At 38.7% G+C, this 12,395-nt stretch overlaps 1 protein-coding gene across 2 annotated transcripts; it reads left to right on the forward strand.

The window, feature by feature from the left end:
- Positions 1-1,730: 1,730 nt before the first annotated feature.
- LOC146455983 (conodipine-M alpha chain-like) lies at positions 1,731-11,106 on the forward strand. 2 transcript variants are annotated; one of them, XM_085093629.1, is made up of 4 exons: positions 1,775-1,868; positions 3,901-3,947; positions 9,444-9,623; positions 10,739-11,106. In XM_085093629.1, exons 3-4 carry the CDS (start codon positions 9,453-9,455, stop codon positions 10,970-10,972), a joined length of 405 nt encoding a protein of 134 aa, XP_084949755.1. In that variant the 5' UTR covers positions 1,775-1,868; positions 3,901-3,947; positions 9,444-9,452; the 3' UTR covers positions 10,973-11,106. The 2 variants fall into 2 exon arrangements, with proteins under 2 accessions (XP_084949756.1, XP_084949755.1); XM_085093630.1 differs by lacking the exon at positions 3,901-3,947 and having other exon boundaries at positions 1,731-1,868.
- Positions 11,107-12,395: the final 1,289 nt, after the last annotated feature.

Below are 12,395 nucleotides of genomic sequence, written 5' to 3' on the forward strand. Positions count from 1 at the left end.
TTTTTTTACTGGCCGCTAATATGAACTTTCATGGAATATGCTTTAGCGCTTACCGGTCGTTTCGTTACACTGCAGTTTACTCCGTAAAATATATATAGTCCATTCGCTACATTTTAAAATTGACATATTCTCTAACATTTGAGCCCAATTTGCCCCTTACGCAAACACTGTGAAAACGCAGAAACAGCTAAGATAATTCACTTAAGAACGAGAGAAAGTACATTTACATACTTAACGGTGTAGCGAGACGACTGGATTTTGCTTTAGCGAAGTGGCATCCTTAGTGCATGCAGAGTATTAACCATCTGAAAACGGTTCAGAGTCGCTGTGTTAGATTCATTTTGAACAACAACTCCGGAGAGGCAGTATCCAACACAATAGAAGCTCCGGAACCTCTGAATGTTCTTAATGTTCAAAATATTGAACAATACTGAGAAGCTTATGACGCCGGCGGACGAACAAATTTCTCACTCCACGCCAGACCGCAACCGTTAAAAGCATTCCTGTATCCTTGTTCCTTACAGTTAGAAAACTGATTTTATAAAGTACTCTTCTTCCCAACATCTGATAACGAAATATACTTGGGAAAAAATTTCAGAATAAAAAGTAGCGAGGTTAAAGCATGACGTTTCGGCGACGACATGTCACCATTATGAAATGTAAATTATTATAAGTTCAGTAACGTTATATAAAGAAAGGAAAGTGCGAAACTAATCTCGCTACTTTTAAGTCTGAAATGTTTTTCCCAACAACAATTATAAACTGGAATAACCCTCTTTGCGATGCTTATCCAACGCTGTACTATCCAGTGATCTCATGCAAATTGGCCCTGTGCCTTTTTTTTTGTTATTATCTAAGTCGCAGGCAACCAGTATACAGTCTGTTATTCCCAGTAACCAACACAACTGTATGGTAGTTTAAAACAGGAGCCAGTTTAAAATATGGCCAACAAATTTAAGATCTCTACTTATCATAAATTATTTTAAGAAAAGCCCAGAGCTATAATCCAGGGCTAGAAAACTGCTTCTCTGGTATCACAATTTCAAAAGCTTCCGACGGAGCATACCCCCGAACCCCAAGAAACACGTGTCTTCAGCGCTCCTTTGAAACGTCCCATGGCGTGAACATCCCCGTCCGGTGCTTTTTGTGTTAGACCCGGTAATCTGCAATACTGCCGAAAAAAAAACAGATTAATGGGATTTGCAACATCTACCCTCGATTACACAAAATATCATTCCTTTAATTTAACAACGTAAAAGCAGGGAGTGGGGGGGATTCGGCGGACTTCTCCAGTTTCCAGGGTAAGTGCACTGCTAATAGCGATAAATAATTAAAGGTCCCAATGGAGGTTTGGAGTGCTTTTCATTTGCCAGAACGGCCATTCTGTAAATCGAACGCGTCATTTTGAAGGCATGGTGTTACAAAATCTTGAAAAATAATCCCTCCGAAAATGGCACGCGCTATTTTGAAGAAATTCGAAGGACTAATATAAAGCTTATCCTTCCAATTGGTACATTCCATTTACGAACTGATCGGTCAGTTCGGACGAATGGAAAGCGCCATTGGTAAAACAGTGGCGACCTATGTAAATGGTGAACGGTGGACCGACAATCGAAAGAGGATTTTGCAACGGTCGGCCATCAATTACGCAAAAAATCATTTCTTGAATTTAACAACCCGCAAATAGCCGGGAAAGTTTTTCGCGGTCCATTTATTGGTAGCCACTTAAACGATGTTGCAAATTGACAAATCAATTTTATTTGCGTGTCGTCATCTTTTGAAACAACATGACTGCGTATCCCTAAACGCTAGTCAGTGTTCATTCACTCAGTTTTGCCGGACGAAGACAACTTTGGGAAATCTGAAAGGTTAGTAGAAACCAAAATAGACTGTAGCTCATAGCACATTTTAACCGATTCCTATCTGGATACGTTTTGTTGTTTTTCTTTTTTCCCCTATTGAACAAACGTTGAAGTATTGTACATAGCTGCATAAAATCAGATTTGTCAGTAATGATTCCAGACGAGCGTTTTAAAAGGGGTATTTAGTTTCATAAAGGGCTTCCAGAGCCCTACAGGTTACGGATGAAAAAAGCGGGTTTGTTTTATTTGTTGCTAGCACTATTAGGAACCTGAAACTAGCGGAATGAGGATGTCGCCTTACGGTCCTTCGGCTGAAAAAGCCTTTCAAACTGTTTCGTTCTCAGAGTTAATAGTAATCGTTTTACGAGGTGCAAGAGTAAAAATGATTGTTATGTAAGCCTTATACAGGGGCACCAAGCAGCTCATTTTGGTGGAATACCTGTTCGAATGTTCGGAACGACGTTAGCCGCCTCAGGAATTCGGATTGAATTGGGAAGAAAAACCAACATGTTCTTGAGCGAAAGGTCACCTAAAACGTTCGCAACCCTGAAAAACGAATCCCTTTTGCTTTCGGGGGGGGGGCAAATACGTCGTTAAAATTGCGAAAAAAGGCCAGCTAACAGCAGCTCCGTTAAATTCGGGGAAAACGATTCTGTTGCCTAAACGTTTCGGCAATTTTAATTTTCAGCTAAAGAATCCCAACAGATCAAGCTGCATTAACTTTCACAAATTTTCCGTTGGAAGGTCCATAACATTATATGAGAATGCAGGAAGCAACATTTTTGACAATTTTGCGTTGATATTCTTGTTGGATGTCCCTGCTTATCGCATCATAAATTTACGCCCAAGTAACAAATGCATTTACCTTGTTGACTGGCAATGACATGCAGTTAGTGATCGTGAAGCCAGGATAAGGATCGATCAAAAACATAAAATCGGAGAAGATTTTCCGCAGACTACATATGAATTAAGAATTGACCTAATAACGGCCATTCGGGTAATGAATTGGTCCTTAGTGGAGAAGTAGTTGGCTTGCAGCGATCGGGTGGTCGAGTTGACAACGGACCGAAGAAAACCTTGAACAATCCTTCAAAGTTAAAATCGTCAAGATCACATCATGGTGACATGATTTTCATGCGATGTATCTTTAGCATCTTCAATGAATGGAAACGATAATTTTGTAGGCAAAATACTATAAGCTATTTAAATATTTTCACGAAGCTTCACAGAGATTTATATTTGGAGGGTCGCCCCGGCAGACGAAGATTTAAACTGGGCAAGTAGTTTAGAGTGGTTTTGATCTTCACACGAGTCCACATCACATGCAGCAACAAAAATTAGTGTGTTTGCTTTTCTTTATGGGCTAATAAAGCGAGAAAGTCTCAGCCAACTTAATGTGCTTTTTCTTTCTTTTGTTTTCTATCAAGTTATAACAACACAAAAAAAGAGCACTTTTGTGACTTTTTTTCAAGTGCAAACAGGTGTTGAAGAAAAAGATCAAATAACAATTTTCTAACCTGAAAGGCTCGCTAATTGCTAATTGCACAGGGATCATAATACCAGAAATGTGACGATGACTCCTTTGTTGCAAATTAACCATTATACCTCCTCTTTGATGATTATTGTGGTCACTTCGTTTTACCGTACAACAGCACATAACGTTTTTGACGTTATGTGATGTTGTACGTCAAAATAAAGTGTCCCAACTGTGCATGCAAGCAAAGGATCCGCACTCACTATAACAGCACCTGTACAAAGGGAATTTTACCTTTTTCAGTCACATCTCCAAAAAAACACCATGAGCTAATTTAGTAACACTTTACTGACCTTTACTTAAGAGGTCACTTTACGTGGACAATAAAAAATGTCTAACTAACCGTCTTCACTTTAATCCTTCAATTTGTTTGCATGCCTTTTTCCCTTACTGATCAAATAATGGTTGTAAATAATTTACGGTCTTTTACGGAGATTAGTTGATGATTAGTTAAGAGACTACCAGTCCCTTACAACGTCTTTATTGGGGCAACTGTGTTTTCAGGTTGCTTTTATAAACTGTCCGCAACTTGGAGAAGTCGAAACTGAGCGGTAAGTATACACTAGAATGTGTCCATTAACAGCCAATGTCTATTATTTACTTTGCTTTCAAAACTTTTTTCTGAAGAAAACGGTAAAACAGGAAATAATTTCTGAACAATTTGATGATTTGTGTAAATTTTGGACAGTTGTTTATGAGTGTTTGACGGAACCTCGCGGCGTATGATGTATTTCAGACTAAGAAAAAGCAAATTTCGTAGCCGGGTCTTTCTGCTGCCAGCCAGGCTTTTTTTTAAGCCTCGTTGTTTAAGACCTCTTAGTTTTGAAACACATCAGTGATAACGACTTTTGCTTTGTATTGGGTCCAGCAGCAACAAATCAGAGAAAAAAGTTATCAATCATTTGAAAACTAGAGTACACGATAATTACCGGCAGCCTCTATCACCGTACTGACAACGATAATCTAGTCAATTATTTCCCCGTCGGTAACTGCGAAACATGACGGCGAGATTCCGAGAAAATTTACTGAGTTTCCATAAAGAAAGCCGTCCATGTTAGAGAGCACGGTTTGCCAGCCATGAAATTTCAACTGACTAAACTGCCTTACCACTCAACTTTTTTAAATAAAACTAAGCCATTTCCTTTGCTTTATTTTGTTGTTGTCCGTCTCCAGCAGGGGATGTATTTTGTCTTCTCCATCACCAAATAGCTTGAACTTCCTTGACTGAGTAAAACATTTTCTTTGCAATTTCTTGCGACAAGCAAGCCTTTTAATCCCGAATGGTAAAATATCAGTGTAAGTATTTAAGAGCAATTCTCCAGGAAAGTGAAGCAAAGTTGGAAAAGAAATTTTTAACCCCCCTTCATTTTTTTGTGTGGAGGTAGGTTACCTGGTGGGATGAATAAAAACAGCCATATTTGGATCGGCAGGTGCGTCGTTCCCATGGAAACCGCACCTGATCACGTCGGCCTGAGGTCTATGTTTTGACCAAAAAATTCACTCTCAAATAGTAAAAATAAACGAGTCTGGTTCTCGAGTACATGTGAACCAATTCAAATGAAATTCATACAGATGGTAGAACCACTCTCCCAGTTTATAAAATTTGCCGTTAGAGTATTTTGGGTTCTATAATCAAGAAGACAATGTTCGTATTATTATGTTGCCTGTCAGCCATTTTGACAAGAAGGAAAAACAAGCACAACCATAATCGTTATTTCTCCGAAAGTACTCTTTCCACATAAACCAAATTAGCAGCAGAGCTTACATAGATATTGAAGTTTATAGATATTATAAAATCTATTTGGGGAAAATTATATTCTGGCCATGGGTGTTGAAGACATCCGAGGCAAGTTGCAAAAAAATGCAAAATTAATTGGAAATGTTGAGGTCTCCAGTATTTGGCTCAAACAGGCTTTTAGATAGAGAATATCAGCTTCAGAGGTTTTTTCATTCATCTTATCTGTTATCTACATTTGATTGATTAGGTTTTGGCCAACGAATTTGATGAAATATAAATTAAAACAAAGCCTACCTTGCACTTTTGGGAATTTCTTCAGGATGCTTTCTCCTCAGTTCGCACGCTCCATTTTCTTGACCAAATCTTGCACATACTCTAGCGGAAAGGACAAATCTAACTGGCTAGCCTCGCCGAACATCTAATTTTAGACCAAAGATGATGATGCATTAACCCGAATAAAGAACAGTCCAACAGGTCAAACACAGTCCGAGTGTGTCGAGTATCGAAATAATTCATCAATACAATCCATCCAGGAAGTTAAATAGATGCATCAACATCACAGTTGAGCAAATGCATGTCTGCGACGATTCTGAATAAAGTCTTTGGCTAAATCGAGCCGTACATTCCGTGGTGCATGGTTGAGAAGCAAAGAAATCGTTGTTTACGACCTGTTCACGACCAAACGTATGTAGACCGGAAATGCGAGTAGCAAAACTGCTGACCGGATGTAGTTTTAAATGCGATATACGCGCTTTTTGTTTGTTTGTTTGTTTTTGTAGCTTCGGATAATTGTCGTAATGGCATTATCTCTTCTTTAGATATTTTTGGTACAATATATCATTGATAGAGGGATAAAAGGACGACTTTTGATTCGCTTTTATGACTGTTTTACAAGGGGGGGGGAATAAAGAGGACAAAATAAAAGCGCTTCACTAGTCGTTTTACGCAACCACATAAGCCGCCCATGTTTCCTGGGTTTGTTTGTTTGTTTGTTTGTTTTTTTTATTTATTGCTTATTGGATGTTAAGGATGGCCTGCATGTAAGATACGTCGCTGATCTGGGGCATTAGCGTACACATTCGAAGTTACGAAGTTGGTATTTTGACCCACCTCTCCTCCAGAAATAAATAAGTCCTCTCCAAGCCGATACATTTTCACATTCAGTACCTAATACCTGCCCAAATTTTGGCATTCTTTCTGTTTATTTATTTATTTATTTTTTGCTGTCGTTTTTTCTGGTGGGGGGACGTAAATTTGTGCCGTCAATCAAAAACACTGTAAGGGAAATTTGCATATCGTCGTGCGAAGGAAAATATCCTGGTCGGGACAATGGAAAGTTGGTCTCTTTCAAATCCCAAAAGGGACGTTTCGGTTTGTGAGTGCATTTAGTCAATGTCAAAGGGATATTTCCAGGCACGTGCAAGCCTACGGACTTAGTATAAACCGTGATGAAATCAGCGACGAAATGGATCTTATTCTTTGCCGTGCAGGTAAATAAATGTAACATTTCACGCGCGAATTTTTCATTCTCTTGTCACGAATAGCTTATCATAACTGAATGTGTAATTGCATTTTCACAGTCTAAAAAGCAATCTTTTTTTTCGGGTGCGGCTATTATGATCATGCGTTCAATTTTCACCCAAGCTTCAGTTCAGCTTCATTTCCTTTGTTTTTGTTTTCATTCGGTTATTCTGTTTTCTTTTTGTTTTTTTGTTTTGTTTTTGGCTTTCTTCACCATTGCCATAGTGAAACAACCCCATTTCAAGAGGATATCATTACACATACATCCGGTGTTACATCCCATTACATTGTGTTACATCCGGTCAGCAGCCGTGCTTCTCGGACTTCCGGCCTATGCGTTCAGTTTATTTACCATTCTTGGCTTGTCGACTATCGCAATATCTGACTCGATTTTAGCCAAAGACGTTACTTTGGATTGTTCAAAGGCATGCATTTGCTTTGGACATCGATCTCGACACATTTACTTTACTTCCTGGTTGGATAATATTGATAAATTTAGGTGCTAGACGGCAGAAATCGCAAGTATTACGACCATGTTTTAGACCTTCTCAACTATTCTTTGTCAAGTGTATGCGGTCTACTTGTATCATCATCTCTGGTCTGAAACACAGCAAACTGGATATTCGATTGGAGTAACTGTTAGTCTGCGCTAGATTTGGTCAAAAAGACGGAACGTGCCAAGGAGAGACACTGGAGAGAACCACGCGACGAAAGCATCCTGAAGAAATTCCCAAAACCCTCAAGGTAGGGTTTGTATCAATTTATATTTCATCAAATTTGTTGGCCAAAACCTTATTTACTAAAAGTAGGTAGCAGATAAGATGATAAAAGATACTTTTGAAGCTGATTTTCTCTCTCAGAAGCCTGTTTGAGCTAAATACTAGAGCTTTCAAAATTACCAATTTTGCAATTTTTTGCAATTTGTCCCAGGTGTCTTCAGCACCCATGGCCAGAGTATAGTTTTCCCCAAATTGATTTTATGATATTTAGAAACGTCAATATCTATGTAATCTCTGTTGCTTATTTGGTTTGTGTGGAAAGAGTACTTTCAGAGAAATAACGAATATCGTTGTGCTTGTTTTTCCTGCTTGTCTAAATGGCTGACAGGGAACATAGTAGGACGAGCATTTTCTTCTTGTTAATAAAACCCAAATTATTGTAACGGCGAATTTTATAAACTGGGAGAGTGGTTCTCCCATCTGTATGAGTTTCATTTCAATTGGTTCACATGCACCCGAGAACCAGACTCGTTTACTTTTACTTTTTGAGAGTGGAACTTTTGTTCAAAACATGGTCCCAAGGCCGACGCCATATAGTGCGGTTACCATGGCAACGATACATCTGCCGATCCAAATATGGTTGTTTTTGTCTATCACCCAAGGTAAACTACCTACACACAAAAATTGAAGAGGGGTTAAAATTTTTCATTTCCAACTTTGCTTCACTTTCCTGGAGAATTGCTCTTAACAGTTCTCAGGCCCGTGCCAAGGTTACTGGGGGGACGAGCAAAATGGTAAAAAAAAAAAACTACCCCTCCCCCGGCCCGTCACTCAAAAAACAGACAGATTAGCGAGTTTAAGGTGCAACGAGAACATCAAAAAAGCGGTAGATTTGATGAGCAAAACAATATCTGCAACTACACCTGTATGACACTTTTTGGTACATTTCTTTGCCTTTTCTTTTACGCGGACTACCACGTGAAATTTCCTAATTTTACGTTTGAAGGAGGACGTAAACAAACGACGACAAATTTTTCTTTCTCTTTTTAAATTTGGAATCAGGCAGTAAGAATCCGACTGCAGGAGAAATTTTTTTCCCTGGCTCTTGAGAGGACATATTTGTGTGACTTTCGACAATGCGCGAACACTAAATTGTTATAAACTAAGTGGCATTTATATGCTATCGATAGAGAACAAGTAGTTTATTTGAACAGCTTTCACGGCTTGAGATTGGTTGATTTCGATCCATTTTGGTTCTTTTTTTTTGCGATTCACAATGTAGGAGTGCCTTTGTTACTGTTGTATTTAAAAACAAACTGTTAGCGAAGGAAACTGACAGGTAGTAAACAAACTATTGGAGGTTGTGAAATTACACTTGCAGCGTCAAAGTTGAAGACTGATTGTGCACATTAATTTGTTTTAATTATACATATTTTGGCACATTTTTTTTTAACTTCCAAAAATTCTGAGGGGCTCAAGCAAGCAAAAGATACGCAAGTAACATGACGAGCCAATGAGCTGCCAGAAAAAAAAAACGCAGCCGGTGCAAGCGCGGGAAAAAACGCCAATTTGCGATGGTGTTTTCAATTTGTTTTTAATTTGGCTGAAAAACAAATCAGCAACAACAATATATTGAATTTGATTGACCATAGCATGTTACAAAAGCAAAATGACTTTTAGGTAAAAGTAAAATTGACTGTAAAGATTGATTTGCGTATAATCTATTTTTTTTTTTTTTTTCATGTTTTCAAAGCCAACGATGCGCGCGACGCTGAAGGGTTAATCCTGGCGGGCTAAATTAGTTTATTGTTGTGACAATAGAATTATCAGTTTTGACCAGCTCTCAGTTGGCTTGATAGCTCAGTTGATAGAGCACTGCACCGGCATCGCAGAGGTCATGGGTTCAAATCCCGTTCAAGCCTGAATTTCTTTTCAGGCTTTCTTTTCGCAACTGCTTAAGTTGCCTTACTAACTGCGAGGGTCTTTCTCCTATTTAATCTTTCATCCACAGTTCAAATATATGATGTTGGATATATTCATTTTCATATAATATGTTTTTCGTTGCCCAGATTTTCATCATGAGGCAGATAGCCTGTTACGCGTTCTTCTTGACGGCGATGCTGTGTTTGTGCGTGAAAGCGAGTCGAAAGCCATGTTCATTGGACGGTAGTTGTACCAAGGACCTTCCTTTCTTCTTCAAGAAGACGTTTAAGCTGGCATGCGTTAAGCATGATATCTGCTACTCCTGTGTAAGATTTACGTCTAAATTTGTCACTAAGAAATAATCGGTCATGATTGTGTGTGAAGGTGAATATCTTGAGGACTCTACAGAACGGTCTCTTTAACATTCACATTTGTGGAAAAATTTCATGCTTTCCAGTTATTTTCACGATCAATTCAGTAATATTTGACAAGCAGACAGTTCTACTAATTAGCCATTTCTCGAACCTTCTATCCAGACATGCTACGGGGTAATCTGCCCTCGGGATTTTAAATGTTCATAACTAGTTTTAACCCTACGTAGACCGTGTTTATTGGTCTTCTTGGGTTGGATAGGGAGGAGAGGGAAGGGGGCGGATTACGACCCTGTCCATCACTCCAAGAGTATAAAGCTGTGCCAATGACACTTGCAGCATAGTTACTAGGTCCAAACGTGCTTCCTTTGAGGTCCGTCTAGAGTGGGAAGAGATGACGTCATATTGATGTGGAAATGAATTATGTCATGATTTCCATCCGGCCGTAATTTTTGACTTCTGGATTTTATCAAAACTTCAGAAAAACACCAAAATTGACCAAAAGCAATCAAATCAATTGAACTACACTACAAAAATGACCTAACAACATGAAATGTGCTATTAACAAGAGATCCTCCAATTTCTCTCGCTATTCAAGAGATTATACTATTTCACTATTTTCATTTAAGTGTCGTTAAACCAAAACCAAAACAATTACTCTGGCTAATCATCATCATCATCATCATCATCATCATCATCATCATCATCATCACAACAGATGTAAACAAATACATGTAACGAGTTCCAAGCTCAGGGAAACGCATTCGAGCAAAGTCAGGATTTGGTTCATAGGGCCTAAGTTGCCGCTGCCCCCTCCCCCCCGCTTGAGAATGTATGCCTTTCTAAGTGTCGTTTCTTTTTTTATAAGTTTTGGGCTGGGTATGGATTTATGAGAACTTATGAAGGGGTTCAACGAATCTTACTGAAAGCTTTCAAAAAAAACTCATCCCAGTTGCTACCTTTCTTCTGGTTGTCCTTAAAAAATTTACTGACCCACAGGACGATCTTTATAAACAGCACCTCTCTGACTTGAACCGCTAATAAGCAATGGAATTACGTTCCTCTCACAGGGATCTAAGTATGATTGGACTCGAAAGCAGTGCGACACAGCTTTCTTACGAGACATGAGGAAGCTTTGCAGCAAAAGGAGCTCTTTCAAGGGTTCATGCCTGGTGTTTGCAAGATTCTACTACGGAATGGCCGTATTGTATGGAGATGATAACTTCGCAAAATCTTCTCCACGCTGGTGCCGACGTCGACGGTTGAAGTGGCGTGGAGATCCTTCTCGGATCATACGTGGCTAGGAGGTCACAAGGAAAGAAGATGAAAATTCGTAACAGCCAAAAAACCGAGGCAGTAATGCTAGTGTTTAATTAGAAAAAAAGTAATAAACGCCTTGTAATAGATAAAGCAATAAAACGCTGTTTACGAATCACGATATTTTGAAGCCGGTTCCATTCTAAGTGCGCTTGGTGTAGCTTGATGCAATGAATGTTTGCCTTGGCCCTTAAATCTCACCCTATGGTGACTGATAATGAGATTGCTATCCATTGGGATTCCTTTTATTAAAGAACCGAACGAACATAACTGCCAACAACACCAATTGTTAATCTCTGATTATTGAAATAAATCGCAAAACGGGCAAAAAATACCCAGTTCATTTGCTGTATCTATAAAGCATCTTATTCTCCTAAAAAAACTTAAGTAAATAATTTGGAGGAGATTATCGCAAAATTATCAGAAGGCACAGGATTCGTTTTATTTATATATATAAAAAAGAGTACATAGATGGAAATTATTCTGTTTGATGCTAACGGGAAACTAATTAATTTCTACTGAGAAACTGAAAACATATAGCGGCATCGTAAACGTAATTCTAAATGTCTCTGTTTATTGATTTGGCTTTCGTGAATAATAGTCATCGAGTTTTAGACAGTGGTGAAGCCCCTCTTGCAATTAGCGACCAGGATGTGTCTGGTTAAGTGCAAATAAATTCTCTCTCAATAGAATATGCTTTAATGGAAGTCGGTTTCTATTTTAATGCATGATATTTCAAATTAAATTGCTCCACCTAATACATGTATTTTGGAGCTTTTCTCGCTTTTCTCTGATATTCATACACACCCCTCAAGATCTTCTTTTTCTAGTAATTTCTATCTTGTACTGTCAAGATTAAATAAAGAACTCAACTACTTTGCAAAACTTCGGAACAAAATTATGGAATGCAATCCCTGCAAGTCTTCGAACACGCAAAATATCTAACTTCGATCAGAAATGCACAAACTAATGGGCGTGGAGCTTGATGTTAGATGAAATCTGCGACGAGCTTGCACCTTTTAAAAAGATTAAATCCGCATTAAAAGCGACCCGTGGATTACAAATAAAATAAGGAGAAAGATGAATCTCATGCAGGTACAAGCTTTATAAGTCCGCCGTGAGTACTAAAGACGAAACTGCCTGGGCGAAGATTAGGAATGAAATGAACAGCTGACGTAAGACGAGCAAAGCTAGATTCTTTTGTGAAAAAATTGATTCCGCGAAATCCACTGCTGCTGTTGGAAAGTACTCTCCAAAGCAACCAACCCTAAAAGATGACCGCAGAGTGGACCAATAAAGCGGGATGATAAAACTCTTGTTGTTCGTGACAATGAAAAGGCAAACCTGATTAACGTCTTTTTCGCAACTGTGGGAACAGCAATTTCAAGGAACCCCACTTATGCACAAGAG

The sequence above is a fragment of the Pavona decussata genome, unplaced genomic scaffold, assembly GCF_977016875.1.
Source record: "Pavona decussata unplaced genomic scaffold, jaPavDecu1.1 SCAFFOLD_262, whole genome shotgun sequence".
Taxonomy (NCBI): Eukaryota; Metazoa; Cnidaria; class Anthozoa; order Scleractinia; family Agariciidae; genus Pavona; species Pavona decussata.